Raw genomic sequence first — 24,300 nt, forward strand, 5'->3', positions numbered from 1 at the left:
ACAGCCTCGAGAGATTTTGCGCATTCTGCAATGTTAAATTGAAAATACCCCCCATGCCATTCTGATGCTTCCCATAACCCCATTTCAAAATAAAACCTTACAAAAGGTATAGTTCCAAACTCAAACGCTTGCTTAGCGACCCTCTAAATTTTCATGGAGATACACAAAACAGTAAGAGATAATTGAGAGTTCAAAGTGTAAAAAGAGAGAGAGAAAACCAAACCCCTTTTGGACTTTTTTCTGTCAGTGGTCTCATAATTTGTTTAAATTAATTAAAAATCAGGCATGTTCACAGAGTACCTGTAATCCTATTACTGACCTTGCCCCATGGTCTGACCTTCATCTTCCGCATTTTAAAAGTTAAAAAAATGCTGGCTGATTTTTAATTAATTTATGAACTTTAGCATTGAACTCAATGATAATGCCAGGCATGCTCAGTAAGAACCAAGTGTCAGTGTACTAAAAGCCAGACTCACAGCTGCTGGGCTTACCTAATCAGGGGGCTACACCCATGCCAGACCTTTATTTCTTTTTAGACAGTCATGACGTCCTCCAAAGAATTCTGAAAAGTATAGTTTGTGAGGGGTGCTGAGAGTTGTTTTATTCCCCTGACAGAGCATCAGTTGCCAGAGTGGTTTAACAGTCAGGCCCTCTTCTGGGGGTTGGAGCTCTATAAGAGGAATAGGGCATCTCCTAGCACCTCTCAGCACCCTTCACAAACAACACTTCCCAGGATTCTATAAATATGAGAGCACTGTTGCCTCAGTCCTTGTATAGTACATTGCAAAATGTCTTATTTTTAGATTCAAGTTATTTCAAATGGTGACTCCTTTGGGATTTGCAGAATTGTCAGAACTTGCTGGATTAGGCTTTATGTTTCTGGTCTTGTGTATCACCAAATTTAATCAAGACTATCTCTTCAGTCAGAATAAACATGAACTTGCAAAGAGCTTTATTAATTCCTTGCATTATATGAGTGGATTAGTATACAGTGAATGATTTAGTACTATTCAATGCATGCCTTTTTAATTGCTTGTTCATTTTTATTTGCTTGACATCTCTGAAAAGTATGTTACTGTCTGGATAACTCCCCCCTTCTGTGAATACAATGCAATAAATGTTGTTAGATAGAGAGGAAATTCCGCATTTTTCCAGTGACAAAAAGAGTATTTAAGCACAATAAAAATGTGATTTTCCCCAGAACTTGTGAGCCATGGCTATTACATTTTAATTAATAATTAAAGGTACAAGAACCCTATACTCGTTTGCCTTTATTCACCCTATATTCAAATTGCACCAAACTGTCTATGGCGTGGTGAACTGGAAATGAAGGCAAGCTCTTTTACCAGATATTATAGCAAGCATATTTTAAATATATATGACAGAGTGTTTCAGTAAATGATTTAAATTCAGCACCTAATTTTTTATTCTGTACATTTTAACATATGTGATGTAGAATTGCTTTAAATAATTTTGTAATATACTGCTGTAATGTTCTATGTACCATCTCTATTTAAATGTTGTAAAAAGAAAATATTGAAGGACAGATAAATTTAAAAGCTTTTTATCATTTAATATGCACTTTGGATAAGCGTTTGTGTGTGTATGTATATATGTGTATATCGGGAGTACCTCAAACATCATAATTCCAGTTGTCATCCTTTCTTCCAAACTGTGGGGATTTTGCAAAGGGATGTCCAAGATCAAACTGGCAAAAGTCAAAGGACCAATATCTGTTCCATCTTACCACAGTGCTATACTTTCAGATATGAACTCCCAAGCACAATAAGTTAGGGTCTGGACGATTAGATAAACTTGATTTGTTAAACTGTAGCTTTGCAAAGAAAAGGCAATTGTGTGAACCGGGACATAGGGGAGGGAGGAGATCAAATGATTAATAATGAAAAAACAATTTCAACATAGTTGTTCAGAAAATGTTTCCCTTTGGGTGCTTAGCAAAACACTCCTTGAACTGCGTAATTACTGTACTGGTAGCTCAGTCTGGTCAGGGAGTGTCCCCTCAGCTTTAATAGGCAAGCTCAGGCACTGCACAGCAACCTTCTATCCAAGGCTGTAGGTCTGACCCGTTCCCTGGAGTTTTAAACATCAGCCTTTGCACACTTCCTTACAGTGCCCAGTACTGTCCTGCTGATTTACTTTTTTCTAATTACATTACATTTATGTTCTATTTCAGACGGAAAGCCAAGCCAAAAGCTCCCCGTCCTCCATCTGAAACAAGGATCACTGACTGTTCTTCTTTTGATGATTCAGAACTAACTAACTTCACCATGGAACAAAAAGAAAATATAATTGACCGAGACATTGAGCTGTCTGTAGTTCTCCCAGATGATGTAATCAAGTCTACTACTGTTACTGGAAGGTACGTTGAAGGAAGAATTCATTCTGTTTTCCAGTTTGAGTGTTTTACTATGTACTACTTTCAACCTGGATTTCCAGAAAAATGTTGTCGAAATGAGATGCTGATTAACATTCTATGATGGGAATCTAAATATGTGTACGTTGTGATCCAAAGGGGCACTTATGCTTGCCCTTAATGCATACATGATTTTCTCATCTTGATCTGATGCACATTTTTATGAGTTATGACATGATCTAAATTGAAAAATTGGAGCTTCCCTGAAAATATGTACAAATATTTGCAGGTTGCTATAATGAAGAGGGAAGATTGCTTTCAGTAACACTTCACAAATGATAATTACTCCAGAATAGATACTAAAATAGAAAGTTTTGCTCCAAAATACTTGATTTGCTGACTTGAATTTTAGACTGCAGGGAAAATTCTGTTTTTAATTGAATGAGATGAAATTTGAATCAAATAGCTGAAAGGAAAAAATATTCTTCTAGCTTTCGGGGAGAAAAATGTCATTTGTTTATGTTTGGGTATTTTTGTAAATTAACTTGTTAAAAGAAAATTTTAAAATTATTAAAACGGTGCCTATGTGCGTGTCCTTTAGCATGGCAATGATGGAAATGATGTGGGGTTTGCTATAGTAAAACTACTACCTTGTTTTCACTAGTCAGACTGTAAAACAACAAAGAAGTCACATGCATATTTTGCTAGTCTGCAATTACACCTGGGTGGTCCCTGTTCTTCAGCTACCAAGAATTAGATTTGTATCCTAACATTTTAAGCAAGTAAGCATCAATCAATTCTTAACTTCTTAATGGGCTGTGTCTCTGCTTCCCCCTCCCCGGGCCGTTTCTTAAAGTTATTTTAGTAGGGAAATTTTCATTTTGTAAGATGTATTTTGCTTTTCCGTATACTCTTGTACAAAAATTAGGTTTACAGTAAATAAGTGAGTAAAATATTTCAGGAAGACCAGTTCTACTGTTTACAGTTGGCTAGTGTAGAATTGATGTTCCTCCGTGGCGCAGAGTGGTAAGCGGCGGTAACGTACCCAAAGCTCTGCTCACGGCCGGAGTTCGATTCCAACGGAGGGAGGAAGTCGAATCTCCGGTAAAAGGGGTCGAGGTCCACTCAGCCTTCCATCCATCTGTGGTCCGTAAAATGAGTACCTGACATATTCTGGGGGGTAAAGAAAGGCCGGGGAAGGAACTGGCAATCCCACCCCATATATACGGTCTGCCTAGTAAACGTTGCAAGACATCACCCTAAGAGTCGGAAACGACTCGCACTACAAGTGCGGGGACACCTTTACCTTTAGTGTAGAATTGCCTTGCTGTACAAGGCCAAATGAGCCACAACCCCCCAAAACTTCAGCAAAGAGGCCTGCTAGCCCCCATGTGGCTACCAGTCACAGCAGTGAAAGAAGCAGCATGCAGTGCATTTTTTAAAGTAACTCTTGGCTTTTATGTTCTTTGGTAGTGTTTTTTGGAGATTTTTTTTGTTGAATCTTGCATTCAACAAGGCCTTTTTTATAATTAGGGAGATGCTGTGTAAGCTGTTCCAATTAGGAGGTGGAAAATTATTTCAACATAATCTCTGTTATTCATTATCAGGGTTAATCCAAGAGCAACTTTAAAGCTACAGAGTACAGCTTCTGTGGTGAATATGACTGTACAGAAGATTAAACTGACTAGGAATGTTTTTATAGTCACCGACACACTCCACAGAGTTTTTATGTTATGTAGGTGTTTAGATACCTCTGTGCCACAGTATTTTGTGACAGCACTACAGGTGGCTTTTGCCCTACATGGATGTTTGCTGTTTGGGAGTTAATCATTGCCTCGAGTAAACAAATATCTGAATGGATTAAAACCTCTGGACCAGCCTTTCCCAACCTTTGGGTCCTCAGATGCTACTGGAGTACAAATCCCATCAGCCCCAGCCAGCATGGCTAATGGTAAGGAATTATGGGAATTATAGTTCAGCAACATCTGGGGATCCAAAGGCTGGGAAAGGCTGCTCTGAACCATCATAAGCCATTCTAGAAAGACATCTTGACTTAATGTCTGGGAGCTGAAAAGTGGCATTTCTAACATGCGGTTTTTTCACCTCAGTGATGACTCACTGTACTTATTGTTTGTAATAGTTCTCTAATGTACAAAATTACAATGAAACTATATTTAAAATGAGAAATCTATGAACTACTTGTTGGAAAAGGACTGCACTTCTAGCTTTAATATGCCCCCTAAAGTATGTTTTGTTGGGTATCATGTCTGAGAAGAGTCAGAATGAAAAATGAAATATGGCAGGTTAACTTGCGGTGACACCAAATGGACATTGGGTTAGTTATTTTTGTATGAAACACTTGCCTGACCTGTATCATCATTGCGCTTAAACTCCTGATTTATTTATTTGAAAATTAAGGCCCTATGCAGACATAATCTTCAATCATGGTTTGTTTTCCTTTTAATAAGCCAGAATGTCAAACTCTGATTTTTAAGTAGTTTTTCACACCATGGTTTTATCTGTCCTAAGAAACCAAGGTGAAGGCATTATACCTATATCTCCAGCCTTTCTGCTTGCAAAGTGACTGCATGCTCTGCAGGAGTAATAACTTAGTTCAGGAAACCATGGCTTCATAGTACATTCGAAATCTTTAAAATGGTTAGACATTATGACCTGGTTCACATATCACACTAAGCCAAACTATGGTTTAATGGGACTGTGCAACCATGCAGGATCCTGGAGAGTAGTTTGCAGCTGGTTTGCTCCTCCCTGGTCCTTTTTGCTGTTGTGCCACGCCATGCAAACGAGTCCATTTCACTAGGATTTAAGTCTGACCCTGAAGCAAATGTATGAACTGAAGTCTTTTCCTGCTGACAGATAAAAGTAAACGATTAGTCACTGGGATTTTTGCTTGAGGGCAATTTTTTATATGAGAGGGAACAAGGATAATTTGAAGTATTTTGTCTGAATTCAGTGTATAAAAGGAAAATGTTATTTTTTTAACTGCAAGTTATTTTTAATGATGAATTAGATTAGATTGTGGCTTTTTGGCTTTTCATTTAACGTTCTGTATGAAGCAGAGATAAAAGTACTGCTTTGGGGGAGGGTTGTAGGCAGCTCTTATGGTAGAACATTTGCTTTGTATGCAAAAGCTCTCCAGGTAGGACTGGGAGTGATCCCTCTCTGAAAACCTGACAGTCTGTGTAGACAATACTGAGCTAGATGGACCAGTGGCCTGACTCAGTATAAGGTAGCTTTCTATCTTCCTTACTTATGCATGGGCACGTTAAGTCTTTTCCATGCCTTTTGTGCTGTAGCATAAACTAACATTCTTTCATTTAAGCTGATGTATTGTCTGATCTTATCTGGAGCTGGAGCTGATGAATCAAGCTGAGGCCTGCAGTATAACAGCTACTCTGGCATTTCTTTGTGGGACCAGTGATGCAAAGCTGGTCATCTCTGCCCTCTGCCTTCTAAAAGCAAGGAAAACCCTATTGCTGCAGCTCCTTACCAGTTTGCAGGCTGTACTGGAAGCTGAAGCAGGTTGAAGCGCATGGGACCAGTAGGTGTCCCAGTCCTACAAAGTCACTTTTGGGTAGAATTCCTACATTGTGTAAGGCTATGAACACACTAGTTGCCTACCCCAAAGCATTTCCATTAGCCACTCCTGGAGGGGGAATGGGTTGATCGGCCGATCAGTTGTGAAATCTCAGGGTGATCCCACCAGGTTTTACAATAAAAGGGGCATGGTTTGACTAATGTCATGTGCCCCTGTTTTCAGAAGACAGAGGAGAAGCACTGGAACCAGCAGAACAGTGAGTGTGTTTCTACCCTAAGAGTTTCTCCAGCACTGAAACAGCAAATATTGCTGGATGCTTGTGCATAGACAGAGAGCTGCATCGGACCCAAGTTGATGCTGTAAATGCACATGTGCAAACACAAATGGTGTGTTTTTAAAAAAGATATGTAGCTGGAACGAATGGATTTTAAAACAGCCTGAGTATGATTGCTGCTTCCTGGTACAGTTAGCCTGGGTGCTTTATTTCCTTCAGCTAATAGTTTTTTATTATTTACACTAGGGGCTTCACCTCTGTGCACTTTGTGTACCAACTTCATCCCTGGCACCCACAAACACACACACATCCAAATTACTCCCCAAATGCCCCCACTCCACAGGCAACTCCCCAAATGGCCCCCCAGGCATCCGCCGTCACCCTGTTTAGGTACCTTACTACCTATCCAGACTGTTGCCACTGTCACCTGTTCCCCACTGCCCAGTTCTCCATGAAAACCAGATGCTCTACATATGAGCCTTCCCTATAATCTGGTGGAGCTGGCCAGTGGTTATGTTCTGTGCCATATCTGAAATCACCGAATGTCACAGTCTAAACTTTAAAACAGAATGAACCGTTTCAGCTTGCCAATAAGTTGGTATACTTCTGTTTAAATATATATTGCTTAGAGAAGAACCTGAATACCAGTCTGATTAACATGAACATAAGTAAAACAAGATCATATGATAGTTTTGTTGTGCTTTGTGGAGAAAACTGTTTTGAATAAGCAAAATCTCTTTAAGAGGTGACAACTGTTAAAAATTAGCAGTAAGTATCATCTTGCAAATGTAACTCTAACTAGAGACTTACGCACATTCATGAATTCTCCCATTCGTCTGCCTGTTGTGGCTTCCTCTGTAACTTGATACATAATTTCAGTCTGTTTTGACTCAATCCCGACACTTGTTTAACTACAAGTGATAAAAACAAAATATGATTTCAGTGAGTTACTTACTTTTGAATGTATTATTTCTTAAGTAAATACATAAAAGCAACATAAAAATTATAAAACTTTTTTTGCTAAAAATACTATGTGGCACTCTTCCTATAACTGGAATAATTAATATAAAGAAATAAAACAGTGTATAAGATCAGTTAACGTGAGTGGAGATTGCACAGCAGCAGTGCTTCATAAATAATGCCACCCATTTATTCCAAATGCTTTAAAAGTTAAGGACTGTGTTAAGTTTCATGAATTAAAAAAAGTTTGCAGTCAAGACAGCATCTATAGCTATATTATTGCTAAATGCGTTTATATCAAAATTGTGCATTAGTTTTGCAAATTACATTGAATAATTATACAGCCACGAGAGTGGCTGTATACTATAGTCAGCGGGGATTTTTCACATTCCGCAATGTTAAATGGAAAATATTCCCCCGTGCCATTCTGAGGCTTCCCATAAGCTCATTTCAAAACAAAACCTTACAAAACTTATAGTTCTGAACTCAGAAACGCTTGCTTAACAACCCTGTCAATTTTCATGGCGATACACAAAACAGTCAGAGAGAATTGAGAGTTCAAAGTCTAAAGAGAGAGAGAAAAACCTCAGAGCCCTTTTGGACTTTTTTCTGCGAGTTCTCATAATCTGTTGAAATTCATTAAAAATCAGCCATGTTCACAGTGTACCTGTAATCCTAATACTGACGTTGCCCCATACTCTGACCTTCATCTACTGCAGTTTAAAAGTTTAAAAAATGCCTGGTTGATTTTTAATTAATTTAAGAAATTTTGGCTGGAAGCCTATTATAACGCGGAGCATGTTCAGTAAGGACCAACTGTCAGTGTTCTAAAAGCCTCACAGCTGCTGGGCGTGGCTAATAAGAGGGCCACACCCACACCAGACTTGATTTCACTTGAGGCAGTCATGGCTTCCCTCAAAGAATCCTGGGAAGTGTAGTTTGTGAAGGGTCCTGAGAGGAGACTCCTATTCCCCTGAGAGAATGGTTAACAGTCAGCCACTCTGATTGAAGGTCTGTGAGAGAAACAGGGCGTCTCCTAGCAACTCTCAGCACCCTTCACTAACTACACTTCCCAGGATTCTTTGAGAGAAGCCATGATTGGCTTTGAGCCATGGCTTTGAGAGAAGCCATGATAAATTGTTTTAAATTGTTTTTAAAAGATGTGTTCTAAATTTGTATATTTGTTTTTAATGTTTTTATTTATTGTAAACTGCCCAGAGAGCTTCGGCTATGGGGCGGTATATAAATACACTAAATAAATAGATAAATAAATAATGATTGTCCAAAGTGTAATAGAGGCCTGGTGTGGATGTGGCCAGGGACAGCTTTGTTTTAAATTTGGGTGGGAGGTAGGGTTGCCAGGTTCAGGGCCTGAGACTGATCTTGTATCTTTAGGAGAAGAGAAAGTCAGCCAAGTGTCGGTGTTCTTTCAACATTGTAATGAGAAAAACCACAAGGTAGAATTCTCCCTTCCCCCTGTATCTTTGAAAGATACAGAAGACATCTTGGTTGGCAGGCCCAGCCTGGTCAGTTTTACCTATCCTAATCATGATTGCATAGGAGTATATCCGATTCAACTCAGTAATCATACAAATGATCAGACCTGCCTTTTCCCTCCTTACCCTTTCCTCTCCCTTTCTCCTCCCCTCTTCCTTCTTCGGCCTTCCTTGCCCAGTCCAGTCCAGCCCCGCCCCTCCCCCCCAGTCAGTTTTACCTATCCTAAGCATGATTGCACGGGAGTAAATCCCACTGAACTCAATAAACATGCAAACGACCACATCTGTCCTTCTTCTCCCCTCCCCCTCCTGCCTGCTCCCATCCCTGTCCTCCCCTCTGCCTTTCCACCCATCCCAGTCCTCCCCCTCCTCCCTTCCCCATCCCCTGTGGTCAGTTTCACCTATCCTAAGCATGATTGCCTGGTGTGTGTGTGTAAATCCCACTGAACTCACTAAGCATGCAAATGATCAATCCATTCTCAGCAAACTTGCACAGGATCCCATTTCTTACCTCCCGGATTAAAAAGCAGGGAAATTCACTAATAGGCAAAAAACCTTGTGGTTTAAGCATGTACCTATAGCCCACAGATATTTCTACCAAACTTTAAAAAGCAGGGAAATTGGGCAGCTATAGTGAATGCACCAGGGGAGCAGGAGACCTGAACTCCTCTCTGAGATATTGTACTGCCCTACAAAGTTGTCAAAATCCAAACACAATTTGGGTTGGTCTTTCACAGTCCAATCCACTTGCTGTGTAGCTTGGAAGAATTTGGTAACATGTGCCTCTGAGCATATGGTGAGTGGTGGCAACACCTGTAATCAACTCAAGTAATAGAAAGAAGATATGTCCTGTGCTGAACTTGTTTATCCGGGAGGAAGCAACATTATTAAGACAGTTGATATAGTTCAGATGGTCACTTTAAATATGTCTGATTTACTTTGCAATTTTAGTGAAGTTTTCTATAGGAAATCATTTTCCTTTGCTTTTGTTTCTATGAATATGTGAAGTACAGCAACATTTTGCAAAATTTATACTAAAAAAACTCCAAACATAATTGTGGAATAATGGCACTGACGTCTGCAAAATAGTCTCCAGTGGACCTCAGAAGTGTCTTAATTTGCACAAGATAAAACAGTGGAAAGTGAAATATATTCTAGCAAAATTCTGGGTGTGCTCTATGTTTTTAATTGATTGTGAACACCTTGCCTTAAATAAAGTGGTTTAAACATAGGAGGCTGAAAACATGCATCCTCTTTTTTCCAACAGCTAGAGTCATTGCTGAAGTAGCAACATACTGTGATCATTCTGATTTTACATCAAACTGCAGTTTCAGATTCAAATGTTAATTCACCCAAAATAGAAATAGAACATAACCTCCTATATAAAACACAAAAGGCTGTCTTCACCATCACATGACAATGACCAATAAAAAGGCTTTGAAATTAATAAAAATAAATTTGACACAGATTTCTAGGATGAATAAGGAGGAGGGGAAATTTTCTGGTTTAGATTCTCTGTAGAAACATTAGTAACACAGAAAAGAAGCAAAGTAAGAAGAACACCAGCAAACATACAAAAATATAATTCTCCATCTTTGGAGGTGGCAGGTGTTGCCACCACTCACCATATGCTCAGAGGCACATGTTACCAAATTCTTCCAAGCTACACAGCAAGTGGATTGGACTGTGAAAGACCAACCCAAATTGTGTTTGGATTTTGACAACTTTGTAGGGCAGTACAATATCTCAGAGAGGAGTTCAGGTCTCCTGCTCCCCTGGGGCATTCACTATAGCTGCCCAATTTCCCTGCTTTTTAAAGTTTGGTAGAAATATCTGTGGGCTATAGGTACATTCTTAAACCGCAAGGTTTTTTGCCTATTAGTGATATTAATAGAAAAGAGAGACACAAACGTACACAGAAATAAATGCTATGAATGCAGAGATATGCAGAAGTAGTGATGGGAGGGATGCCGATAATCACTTATAAGAATGCAGTTCGTTCAATTATTTGTTCATGTGAAATTCAGAGAGCCAGTATCATTTGGTGGAACTTGTTGGTTGGGAATTTGAATAACTGTGTGTGTGTAAAAATGATCCTGTAGCTTCATTTGACAAATATTAAATTAGTAAATCCAGTTATGTTCTGGGTTTATAGGGAAAACCCAGAATATAACTGAATTTTCTAATTTAATATTTGTCAATACTACTAGCATGTAATCCATATCTTATTATAGGTATAGTTGGTGTTTAAAACTACAGAGTTCCAACAACCAGAAAAGGTGAGGATGTATGTGGAGAAAGGCAATTTCAGATTTTTTGAGTCCAATGAAATTAGTCTTCAGAGTGCCTATATGTGAATTGTCCTGTATATGATAGCTGTCTTCTGATCTGCAAGCCTGTGTAACAGCAAGGCAATGGTGTTCTCAAGGAGCAGACCCCACCCCCAAGTTTTGCTTAATGACCATGGGAAATTTATATTATAGTCATTTATAGCCATTTTTACGTTTTATTCTAGCAAACCAATGATGGACTTATTGGTATACCTTTGTGCACAATACCATTTAAATCCTGCAAGCCATACTATAGACCTGATGTCAACAGAGAAAAAACAGATCAAATTCAAACCAAATACACCCATTGGGATGCTGGAAGTCGACAAAGTGATTTTAAAGCCAAAACAGATGGATAAAAAGAAGCCAACTCCTGTTATCCCAGAGGTGAGATATTTTACAGAGTGTTACCATTAGCCTTTCTTCAGCTTGTGAAAACTTTTCATTTAAGTTCCAAAGTCTGTGGAGGTAGTATCATTCAGAATAAGTTCATAAAATTTCACATGAAAACAATTGGAAATTAATCTATATTTGTGATAGAATTTGCCTTGGGTGGTGAATACCTTGTGATCTCTCAGGGTTCAGAGATGGATTGGTTTATAGACGCGTCCCTACATGCCAAAATTGCTTGGTTAGATCTTTGTTGCCTGGGAAGGGAGATAGCTGTTCATTCCATTGGCTCCTACCTGCTGTGGTCTACTCTAAGGAGAGGTGCTTGTGGGTCTCGTCTTAAGCAAGAGCAAAATGCCTTTACTCTCATTCTCTTCTCTCCTGTTGAAGGGGAGAGAAAGTGTTGACAACTAGGGACAAGACAGCACTGCTCCATGACCCATATTCGGTCCATGGCTTCTAATCCTTGGGATTATGTTGGGAGGCCTTTGTTCATATCCCTTTCCAAGTCTTGGAAGTCACCATAGCCAAGTCTTCATTTCACACCGAGAAGAGCTGCAAGAATAAAGGGATATAACTGAGAAATCTTTAGCATTTTTTGACACTGAAATCGCAAAGGTTATTAGTTATTAAATGTGTTGCTACTAATAGGCACTGTACCTGATAGGTCAAGACTTCTTTTAAAGCTAATATTCAAAATTGCAGCCTAACAAATGGTTTCCCCCTTGTTTCAGCAAACTGTGCGAGTAGTAGTAAACTACAAGAAGACACAGAAGACTATTGTCAGAGTTAGCCCTCATGCACCAGTACAAGAAATCATGCAAATCATCTGTAGCAAATGTGACTTTGATCCTTTACACACTTTGTTGCTGAAGACTTACCAGTCTCAGGAAACTCTTGACTTGACAAAATCCCTAAATGACCTTGGTCTTAGAGAATTGTATGCTATGGATGTCAGCAGAGGTAAGATTTATAAACTTGTCTTTTTCCAAAGGTGTTCCTGAAAGGAATGTATTTGGAAGCAGTACAACCTCCACGCGCACACACTCTGACTCGCTCATTCTATAATTCATTTCATAGTGATGTGAGAGACATATGACTGGATCTTCTGTTTTTTTAAATCAGCCATGAGGAGGAATTGGAAACTGAATAACAGCCATGCTGGAGAAGAGATTGTTAACTCCTTTTCCTTGCACTGTTTTCCCAATCAAAATTGCCCCCCCCCCAAGTTTCTATTTTTCCTACAGTGGGGAGAAAATGACATGCACATATATTTTGACTATCTACCCTTCCCCTCAACAAGGTTTGCTGTTGTCTCTCCAGCACAGTTCAACACCATCTAAACTATGCACCCATAGAGGATCTTGATAATAAGTATTGATTAAAGACTTTGGGCCGTGCAGATTTCTTTACATACATTCCCTCTGCAACCATTGCCAAGACCTCATAAGATAGGCCAGTATTATTATCTCTGTATTGCAGATGAAGCTCAGAAAGAGAGTGGCACAAATCCATTCAATTCATAAGTGCAACAAGATTTACCCTGGAGAATTCCCAGTTCATGCTTTTAGCCACTGCACCAGGTTCTCTCTCATCTATCCCCTCTGACCCAGCAACATCTCTCTTTGTGAAGAAAAAATGGCACCTGAATTAAACAAATATTGACTGGCTGTATTCTGTATATGTATTTCCTTCCCTGTAGAGAACCCTGAATTTGTGTACATAAAATAAATTTGCTACTATCCAGAAAAAAATTATTATCAGTTTTATTTGCATTTGTTAATTGTTGTGTTAGTATAGCTCTCTTTGTTGTGAACAGCTGATGTAGTAGCTTTCATAAATAAAGAGATTTTCAGGTGTCAGAATGCAGAGTGAACACGTGCTTTGCATGCAGAAGATTCTGGGTTCAGTCCCTGGCATCTCCAGGTAGGGTTGGGAAATACCCCTGTCTGAAACCTTGCAGAACTATCACCAGTCAGCCTTCCCTAACCTGGTGCCCTCCAGCCACAGGCAGCCTAGCCAACAGTCAGGAATTATAACAGTTATAGTCCAGAACATCTGGAGGGACCAGATTGGGGAAGACTAATGTCAACGGTACTGAGCTAGATGGACCAATGGTCTGACTCGGTAAAATGCAGCATCCAGTGTTTGTTCAAATACTTGAAGATAAGCAGGGTGTTCGCTATTTATAGGCTTCCCCCCTCCACTCTGTCAAGGCCACATGTACAGAATCTTGACAGATACTGCTCTACTTTAGATACCTTGCCAATATCTAGATAAATTTGGGGGTTTTTTTGGGGGGGTGACTATTCTAGGTTGCTTAGGTCAGGGATTCTTGGGTTCCTTATATAGTATTTTTACAGTAAAATTCAAACAGCAATTATTAGATGAGTGCCTTTCATCATGAAAGCTGCTGATTTGAGTGGTAAGCATCCCTTTTCATGTTGTTTACTGTTTGAAGAAGGGAAGCATTTAATTTATCTTGTTAAGTTTGTCCTTTTAAAGTTCTTTTGATCATGGTGTGAGTTCTAGACTAGTATTGGATAATTCAGAAGTATGGGCTTACGTTAATTTATCTTTAGGCAGCTTGAACAAGTTAGCAGTTAGAGTTGATGTATCTATTTTCAAAACAAACTTTTTCTTCTAATTTGTTCTAATTTTTGTTATATAGAATTTTTCCTTCATTCTATTATCAAAATAGAAAATTTTAAAAACTTAATGAATTGATATTCTTTTAAAAAGTTAATTATAGCACAAATTATATAAACAACCATGCAATATTAATAGAAAATATCCATAAATTTGTCCAATCCTCTTTTAAAGCCATCCAAGTTGGTGGCCATCACAGCCTCTTGTAGGAGTGAATTCCATAATTTAACCATGCACTGTTTGAAGAAGTACTTTCATCTGTCTATCCTGAATCTTCCAACATTCACCTTCATTGGATGTGTACAAGTTCTGGTGTTATGAGAGTGGGAGAAAATATTTGTTTGCTTTCTCCATGCCATGTGTAATTTTATATACTTATGTCACCTCTTATTCACCTTTTCTCTAAACTACAGCCCCAAAATGCTATAACCTTTCCTCATCAGGGAGTTGCTCTACTCCCTTGATAATTTTGGTTTCTCTTCTGAAACTTTTCCAACTCTACAATGTTCTTTTTGAGGTGAGGCAACCAGAACTGTATTCCAAATGTGGCCACATCATACATTGTATAATGACATTATGATGTTGGAAGCTGTATTTTCAATACCTTTCCTGATGATCCCTAGCATGAAACTGGCCTTTTTCACGGCTGCTGCACACTGGGTTGACATCTTCATCAAGCTAAATCCCAAGGTCTTGCTCCTGGTCAGTCACCGCCATTTCAGACCCCATTAGTGTATACACGAAGTTAAGATTTTTTGCTCCAATATGCATAACTTTAAACTTGTTTACATTGAATTGCATTTGCCATTTTACTGCCCATTCACTCAGTTTGGAGAGATCCTTTTGGAGCTCTTCACAATCCCTTTTTGTTTTAATAGCCCTGAACATCAGCCACCTCACTGCTAACCCCTAACTCTAGTTCATTTATGAACAAGTTAAAAAGCACAGGTCCCAATAACAATCTTTGAGGGACTCCACTTTCTACAGAACTGTCCATTTATTCCTGCTCTCTGCTTCCTCTATTTAATCATTTCCTGATCCACAAAAGGACCTCTCCTCTTATTCCATGACTGCTATAAGCTTTCTCAGGAGTCTTTGGTAAAGTACCTTGTCAAAAGCTTTTTGAAAGTCCAAGGACACTATGTCCACTGGATTACTGCTATCTGTATGCTTGTGGACACACTCAAAAAACTCGTAATAGGTTACTGAGGCAGGGCTTATCCTTTCAGAAGCCATCCTGGTTCTGCTTCAGCAGGGCTTGTTCTTGGTTGTTTTGTCTTTAACAATACTATCCACCAGTTTTCCCAGGACAGACATTAAGGTAACCAGGCTGTAATTTTACAGGATCCCTCCAGATCCCTTTTTAAAGATTGGTGTTACATTGGCTGCTTTCCAGTCCTCAAGCAGACATTGCATACTGAGCATTGTGTTTGACTTCTGTGCAGTGAGACAGTGGTGAGAAGTGTGTGCAAAAGACATGGCTGATTATTAAAACATGTATGGTTTTATTATTGATTATAATTTGTCTTATTTCTGATCTTTGTAAACTACTCTGGAAGCCTTTTTTGGCTGAAGAGTGTGGAAACAATACAGTGAGATGCGTGTTCACAGGTTAGAAAAAATAGACTCAGCAAGCTTGAAATAATATTTTTTTAAAAATTGGTGGTAGCGGGGTGGGTGGGTTTCCCTCTGAATATAAGAGCAACCAGACAGGATAAAACTAAAGGTCCACCTAGTCTAGCATCCTGCTTCCTACAATGGCAGCCAGATGCATCAGATAGCCAATAAACAGGATTTGAGGTCAATGCCCTTTTCTGTTGTTTGTCTGTCCTCCCTGAGCATAATCAGAGAGGCAGACTACCTCTGAATCTGGAGAAGGAAAGGTGTCCATCAGTGGATATTTAGACGAGATTGCTGTATGGAATCTCTAGGTTCAGAGCCATTCTACCTGTGAATAAGCTGAAATTGTGGAGGCCAGCACTAGGAAAGGGATCTTGGTCTCACATGCTGCTTTGTATAATCACCTCAAAAGATGGGTAAGCCAGTGGCCCACAACACATGTTGTGCTGTGTGAATAAGTCCTGTCTCTATAACAATCACCTAAAACGGTAAACTAATTTATTTTATGTTGATCTTTAAACAGTGCATTGAAGTTCAGTGGGGCTCACTTCCATAGTGGTCACGAGGCTCTAGCCTTCATTTCCTTTTTGTTCCACGTAGAGAATAGAGAGACACACTGCCTTCACTTCCTGTTCCCCTTTGAGAGCTGCCATTTTGGTGGCAGGAGTATGACAGTTCTGGAAATCAAGTGTCTCTCCCTGTCGAATGGGATATGCCCCATCTCCTTGGCACTGGTCACAATGTTTCATTTGGAAACAGGGAGACCCAAACTGTTGTAACTAAAACACTTTGTTATTTCTACTTCTCCACAACTGACTATGCTTTAGAAAGTAGGGAGTTAATAGGGTACCCACTGTCACAGGAAGATGGCAGATAGTGCTGTGGCTCAGTTGCCAAAAAGACTTGGAACGCAAGGGCTATGCATATTCATTGTCTACCAAAGTCTCTGGCAAAGTGCATCTTAGTACCTGCTAGAAAAGGTGAGAGGATGCTCAAGGCAGTGTACATGGTTCTACCCCTTGCATTTTATTCTTTCAAAAACCCTGTGAGGTAGGTTGGGTTGAGGGATTATAATTGGCCTATGGTCATTCAGTGAACTTTGTGGCTAAGTAGAGATTTGAACCTGGTCTCTTGGGTCCTAGTCTAACACACTAACCCTATACCACACTGCAGTACTTACAGAAACTCTTTCTCTTAGTTTTCAACTAGATCCCCGTAGTTTTGATTTTTAGGCACAACATTTATTTTTATTCTGGGGTTCTGGCCTTTTCTAGTGTGTAATCTGCCATAGTTTTATTACTGCTGTTTTATTAATGGTTTTTCAGAATTATACACCAATTCAGATATGAGTGTGCATGTGTTGCAGTATACAAAATACACCTAATAAAATGAAAAAAATAATTCAATAAGGATTTTTTTAAAAAAATGCATTTATTTCAAGGGAAGGGGAGCCTTTTGGGGAACTGCACCAGCCCCTCCAACCACCTTACTCTGGCCTTGCCTCCTGCACGCACAATGCCTAGTGCTACACCTACCCCATTTACATTTTCATCATTTTTTGTCTTCATCCCAGGGAGCTATTTGCTCCAAAGTGGACCCTCCTCAGCTCCTGTTGATTTTCCCCCTGCATCAGTTTAAAAGTGGCTCTGCTGCCTTTTTGATTTTAAGTGCCAGCAGTCTGGTTCCATCCTGGTTCAAATGAACAGGTCTGGCTTGTCCCAAATGTTCCCCAGTGCTTAACAAATCCAAAATCCTCCTCCCAACACCATCATCTCATCCACATATTGAGACTACAGAGTTGCACCTGTCTAGCTGGCTCTGCATATGGAACTGGTAGCATTTCAGATGAAGCTACCTTGGAGGTCCTGACTTTTAGCATCCTACCTAGCAACCCAAATTTTGCTTCCAGGACCTCACAATTACATTTCCCCATGTCATTGGTGCCAACGTGCACCATGACCACTGACTCCTCCCCAGCACTATCTACCAGACTAGATACAAATAAATATGGCAAACTTATCCATTGCCTCTTAATTCTATCTTCACTAAACACAATTGTTACCCACTAATTGCTTGTGTGGCTGAGGAGGGGGCAGCAAAAATTATACAGACCTCAAAAAATATGACTTTGTTGTGGCTTACAAAAGATTTGTGTGTGTTTGTGTTGGGGAAGGTGTCGTGGGATCTTTTGGAAGGGACTTTATCACAGTAACAAGCAAATATAACAAATTGATCAAAAATATAATGCATCAGTGTTTGGAGTATTGGTTAATATCTGCATGTTCTTTTTATACTTAGAATTCTAGTTTTTATTCTTAAAAGTTTATAGCAAATCATCCCTCCATTTCATGATTTATTTCCAAAGAAGCATTTGGCCCTAACAATTTAGCCCAGTCATATGCCAGTTGATGTCGCTATTTGTAGATGAATAAGTATGGTGAATTTCATTTGGTCTTAATACTGAGTTAAAATTGGGAAGGACTTTCAAATTGAGAAGTGCTGCCGGAAGCAAATCTGGGGATGTATTTGTTCAATTAGCCATCCTTGTTTAAATTGCAGTGTGTTCTTTCTTTCTGAATGAAATTGGATAGAAGCGATCACTTCAGGTTCTTCTGCATTTTAAGAGCTGTGTTGCCTTCAACTCCTCTGCGGAGACTCTGATGGACTTACTCGGGAAGTATTGTTACTAAAATTAATTTTCCATTCTCCTCTCCTCCTTTCTCCCTAGCCATACCAACTGGTGAATTCAGCTTGTCATCTTTACAGGGTGAGTTTTGTGCTTATCTCAGGGAGTGAATATGAACAGCAAATAATGGAGCATTCTCATACACAGGCATTCTCATTTAATGATGTCAGGGTAAATGAGTATCTTCCTAAATGAGTGACGTTTGCCTAAATTACCATTAGAAGAGTACAATACATAGATTTGTGTTTGATACATAAGTGCTCCTAACTTAGGTCAGTTCCCAAATATTCACATGGCTGCTCAGCAGCACCAAAGGGATTTTTTAAAAAGGAATTAAAAGAGGTGATTTCTTCCCTCTTGTATGGTGCCACTGCTAGGAGTTCTTTGTACTTAGGAAACAGGAAAGAGCACCTCTTCCTGTTTCCTTACAGTAAGACCACCTAGCAATGGCACCTTTGCAGAGGGAGAAGAGGGACCTAATTTTTGGGGGGCCCAGCAGAATCTGTAGTGACCTTGGTGGGCTGGATCCAACCTGTGGGATTGCCATCTCTGCATTAAAGCATGACCTGCCTTACACTAGTTAATTCTATCTTAGTGTTTCTTAAACAGTTTGTTTCAATTTGATGCCATGATACTACCATGGTAGTAATAAGGATAGTAGAACCAAGCTAAATTACATTCACCTCAATGTTTGCAAAACCTCAGTGTGAGTGTGATTACTCGTCTAGATATGATGACATATCAAGCACGCGCTGAAACTTTTGGAAACACTTAAAAACCTATCCAGTACCATGTTTGGACTGGAAAATAATTTCCCTTCAACTAGGTTACTAATTAGATTATTTATTACAATATTTATGGGTTGCTTTTCTCCTTGCAGGCACCTGAGGTGACTTACAACCTTTTTGAAAATGTAGTACAACTCCAAACTGACCAATATTTCAATCCAATAATCAATTTTAAAAGGGGGGTGTTGTTTTTTGCTTAGAGTTATGGAGTTTTGTTATATATTGTTTTTGACTTATTAATTACTGGGAAAAGATGTGTTGATTACATCTTGCTTTGGTACAGACAGTGAACTTTATTTTTTAAAAAGTAAAAGGAAAATTATTATTGAAATTGTAAGAAATGTATCACACTAAATGTGCTGTGCAATTTATTTTGTTTACCTTGCATAATGAATGTTTTTCCAATAGTTATGATTCTTGAAAGGGACATTTTTAAAGGAGAGAACATGGTATTCTATAAATTCATGTAGAGCATTATGCCCTTTTTGAAAGAAATAACTTGTGATAGAAATGGAGATGCAGTGCAGTCTAGAAACTATGGCATCAATTTTATTTTATTTTATAGACTCTTATCAAAACTCTCAAAATTCAGATATTTTGAAGGAGAAAGAAAATAAAGGATTTTTCAGCTTTTTTCAGCGAAGCAAGAAGAAACGAGAACAAGTAAGGAACAAAAGTTACAAATATTAATACTGGGTAGAAACAAAATGCCCATGTTGTTGGACCCCCTACAGTTGGCCCAGACAGTTGCTAGGGGAAGGCAGTCTCTAACCTCTTTTCTGCCCTGTTGAAGTCACCTTGACCAGTTAGAAGAATGTAGCACCAAACTAGCTGACTCATGACTCTTCTATATATTCTGGGTGACAACAGCTGTGCATCTTCTTTTTCCAGGTTGACAATATTTAATATTTTTCATGAGCTTTCTGCTTCCAGGAGGTATCTCCTTAGATGATTTAACAGTGCAATCCTATGCATATCTACTCAAAAATAAGTCCCATTGTTTTAATGGTATTTACTAGCAAGTAAGTGCTTCCAGAATTGCAGCCTAATGATACTATTGTCCTGTGTGGCCCAAAGGCTTTATTCTCATTTTGATCTGTGAGTCATTATCCTTGGATATTTGTACTTTCAGTTGTGGATGTTTGATGCTTTCCTCTCCTTGACTTAGAATGGTCAAATGTGGCCTTGCTCACGCTTAAATGCAGCTCGGAGCTACTTGCCCATAATAAAATACCAAGCAATTCCAGTTACTTTCTGAATAAAGGAACCTGTATTTTTATTGCCTGCTGATAATCAAGTGTGCAACAACCCACTCAAATAGTGCCTGTATTCAGATTCCTGTAGTCACCTAGGATCCTCCTTCAGGGAAACAACTTCTGTCCTGCTAATGGTAAATATGAATGAGGTCCTATAATAAAGGTTGAGAATCTTTAGTTTAGAGAAGTAGACTGGCTAAAATATATTCAGATTACTTTTTTATTGCTGTCTTTTTTCCTCCCCTCCTTGTAAGACTGCCAGTGCTCCCGCAACTCCGTTAATAAATAAACCAAGGCCAACCTTTGCCATGAGATCTAATACGATATCCAAGCAATATGACTCAAATACTTTGCCCTCTGAAATGCCAAAGAAGCGACGAGCACCCTTGCCTCCAATGCCTACTTCTCAAAGTGTGCCCCAGGATCTTGCACAAACCCAGGACAGACCTGCAACATGTATCATGAAATCTAGCAGCGTGGATGAAACTGATAAGGTTGGTTGTCAAAGTCTCATCCTTCCTCTAAATTTTGGCTCTGAAAATAGCATTAGGGAACCTTCTGTATAGCCATGTTATTCAGGAAGAACATTAATTGCTTATATGTTCTGAATAAATTGCAACAGATCACAATTTTGGACCTAATTTATATGTTATCTGGCATCATTGTGGCCTCAAAGCCCCTATGGTCAAATTCCATATAATGTCACATGTAAAAATTCTGACCGCTTGTCTAGACCACATGGACGCTTATGTGTCTCTCGTGAGTCCTGATGCTATGCTGATGCGGCATTTATCCACGTGATATGGATGACCTACCCACCAGATGAGCACTTTTGTCAATATGGTATGAGAGGCCATGGGAACGTAGTTGCTGTTGCTGCGTGTGTAAATTAAACCTATCTTAGCCATGTTTCCTTGGAAGTTGGTTCAGTTGAAATAGATTTGATGTCCCACCTAACCTATGCTTAGGGAGGAGTATATTGTATACACTTAAATGGCTAGTCAATTATTTTCAAAGAGGTTCTTTTAACTTTGAGTTTGGAAATTAAAATTAATATTTTGGGGGAAGTCTGGCATTGTCAAATAATACTAAATCTTGAAAAGCCTTAGGCTATTAAGATAATAATTTGAAGCAAGTTTAGCATCAGTGCTTTTAAGTGAAGCCACCCTTTTCCCTTTTTTACTTTGGGGGAAAAAAGCTACTTTTAAAACATGTTAATAACAAATTGGAATTGGAACACTCCATTCTCTACGTAACTGATAGTCTTTATACTTGCATTAAATGTGAGGAAATTATGGTTTGCATTAACATGTTCACTAACCAGAGAAGGATTTGACATTTTGTGCCACTTCCAAATTACCTTTCTTAGCCCTTTATTTTAGAAATGCTGTTAAATATGTTACTGAGAAAAGGTTTCCTTAACTGTTCGAATCTTTGTGTTATTAGGAACAAGTTAGAGCCTTGAGAAAATTTAAATTTTACTTGCTGAAAGGACATGGAAGTTTAAAACGCATGGTTTTTATCTTAATAAAATTGTATGCTTGTGTAATAATAATGTATTTTAATGAAGGTATGAAACAGGCTGCCAGGTCACATCTATCTATAAATCCCAATATGTGCTGAACTTATTCCAGAACAGTTTGGGGGAAAATTAATGCAGTGGGTAATATCTTGGCAAAGCACAGATTGTCAGTTGTGAATTCCAATTAAAATTCAAAGCTAAATGTGTCAGTGTAACACTTTGAATCTGGAATGAAAGCCATCTTTTCTAATATGCTAGGCTATGAGCGTGCTAGAAAGATGAAGTACAGCACAGGCCCAAGAGATGAACTGGATGTAGAGCCCTTTGGTGAATTTTTTTTTTTTACTCACATCAAGCATAACATAGCAATTCCTTTTCCATTAAATAGTAGCCACCAGAGTGTGCTGTTTGATAGAGGTTTGGCATTTTGTGTCTTGATGAGAAGATCCTCCTTCCAAGAAGTTATTGGTCATACCAGTATGCCCCCAAATAAAACTAATACAACAGGATCTTTTTCTCTTTTTATGTGTGAAGGTTTGCAGATTAGCTGTGTGCTAGAGCTCCTTGGGGTTGGGGCCCTAAAGGGCGCTCCCTTTCTAGAGTGGAGAAACAAGCTGTAGAGTAGCTGGCTTAGCATTCCATGTGAACCACCACTCATGGTTTCTCTTTTCTCCAAACAGTGTTATGTGTGATTGTGGTCTTGGTGTTTTGGGAAACTTCATCTGGAAGACAGCAGACATTAAAGAATGGTTCGATCCAAAGGCCCCTTGTGCAAGTGAAAGGCACTTCTATTCACCCGGGGTGGGAGGTGTTCCTCAATTTTTAATGATTCAATGATGACAAAAAAGGGATGGGTGTGGGGAAATTGATAGCGGAATGATTTCTGAATGTGTCTGTCAGAGGTATTGGAAAGATGGGGTAGTGGGGAAGCAGATTTGCCCTGAGAAAGAAAGAATCCCCCAGTAATTTCTTGGTTTGTTATGTGCATTGGTAAATATTCTAGGCTTTAGCATTCACATTCAACTCAATAGAAAATATATTGCTAGCCATAGCTGCTATATTAGAATTCCTTAGTTTTTGTACCAAAAACAAACAAAAAACCAGCTGGAGACTTCCTTTTTCTTTGACTATAAAGAATTTCTACACCCAGGCCTGATGCCAGCTGTTGGCCAGGTTGGGCACTGTCTGAGGGTCCTAGGGCTCAGAAAGGCCCCTCACCAGCTTGGTTTGCTGCCCAGTCACTTACTGAGCCTGCTGGGTCTGTGGCAAAGTGTGGACACCACATGGGAGTCAAGCTTATCCACAGTGGCTACCTAGCCACCTACCTCCACCTGCTTGCTGCCTCACCTGGGCTCTGAGAAACGTACGAAGGGGACCACCTTCTCAGGCAGTCTGGATGAAGAGTCCTGGAAACTGACCTGCCACTGCAGTTTGCTGCAACGGTTTTTAAATTTGTATATTTGTTTTTAACGTTTTTAATTGTTGTAAACCATCCAGAGAGCTTCGGCTGTGGGGTAGTATACAAATGCAATAAAATAAATAAATAAAGGCCTTTCATATATATACCCTGCTATCCATTTTTGTTGTTAATTCAAGTACAATTTGCTACAATAACAGATTACATTCTTGTCCATTAACAATAGTCCCACCTTTTTTTAAAAAAACCCAGCAAAAACAAAACTAAGTTTAAAATCTCTTTCTAACTGCAGCACCAAACCATTGTGGTTTGCATATGCATTCTTCCGACCACCTTAGCTCAGAATTCCTGTTTCTGATGGAGGGCCCATCTTTGGTTCTTTCTCACAGTTCAGAAGGTGGCATAGAACCACCAGCGCTTGCCACAGTTATCACAGTCATGAAGAATATTTTAATGAAAAGTAAGAGATGGGTCAGGGGGTAAGCAGGAGGAATGAGGGGAAGAGGAAGGTGGTCACACTGCTGCAGCTGCAAAGTGAAATATGGGGACATGCATATCGGGGGGGGGAGACAGGCAACGGTGGTGGTGGAAAGTCCATTGGCTAGCCTGTACTTAGGGCCCTTTGAAGTCTGGTGGTAGCCCTGCCTACATCCATGTTGGTTAGAATTAAGTTGCTTCAAAAAGTTTTGACAGTGTGCTAAATCATCTGTTAGCTAGGGGAAAGTGGACAAAAAGTCTCATGCTGCATTGCCTTTGCAGTAGATTAAAACTGAAACGTCCTTGTCTGAACTGAACAATTTGCTCAGTTCTGATAAAGTGAGGCATTTATCCATGCCAAAATGGTAATATCAGACATCCACAAGAAAAACCAGCTAAAAAGAAACACAGACTCTACTGTTTCATTGATTGAAATCTGGTTTCTTACCTTTTTAAATGGAAAATTTAAGACTCCAGTTACCCTCTTAATATCCTCATCGTC

At 39.2% G+C, this 24,300-nt stretch overlaps 1 protein-coding gene and 1 long non-coding RNA gene across 10 annotated transcripts in view; one reads left to right on the top strand and one right to left on the bottom strand.

Annotated features, from left to right (window-relative positions):
- COBLL1 (cordon-bleu WH2 repeat protein like 1) overlaps positions 1–24,300 on the top strand; it is a 155,535-nt gene that overhangs the window by 103,537 nt on the left and 27,698 nt on the right. For all 9 annotated transcript variants that reach the window (XM_061608604.1, XM_061608598.1, XM_061608603.1 and 6 more), the window contains 6 exons: positions 2,195–2,380; positions 11,179–11,380; positions 12,118–12,346; positions 18,381–18,419; positions 19,692–19,789; positions 20,637–20,876. In XM_061608604.1, the coding sequence (XP_061464588.1) occupies positions 2,195–2,380; positions 11,179–11,380; positions 12,118–12,346; positions 18,381–18,419; positions 19,692–19,789; positions 20,637–20,876 (994 nt within the window). The remainder of the gene's footprint in view (positions 1–2,194; positions 2,381–11,178; positions 11,381–12,117; positions 12,347–18,380; positions 18,420–19,691; positions 19,790–20,636; positions 20,877–24,300) is intronic.
- Positions 7,033–12,100, bottom strand: LOC133376457 (uncharacterized). Its single transcript, XR_009760482.1, has 3 exons — positions 12,044–12,100; positions 11,680–11,938; positions 7,033–7,118 (listed from the first exon to the last, which is right to left on the bottom strand). It is a non-coding gene; the product is annotated as an uncharacterized LOC133376457 (long non-coding RNA).

This window comes from Rhineura floridana, chromosome 2 (genome assembly GCF_030035675.1).
Source record: "Rhineura floridana isolate rRhiFlo1 chromosome 2, rRhiFlo1.hap2, whole genome shotgun sequence".
Lineage (NCBI taxonomy): Eukaryota > Metazoa > Chordata > Lepidosauria > Squamata > Rhineuridae > Rhineura > Rhineura floridana.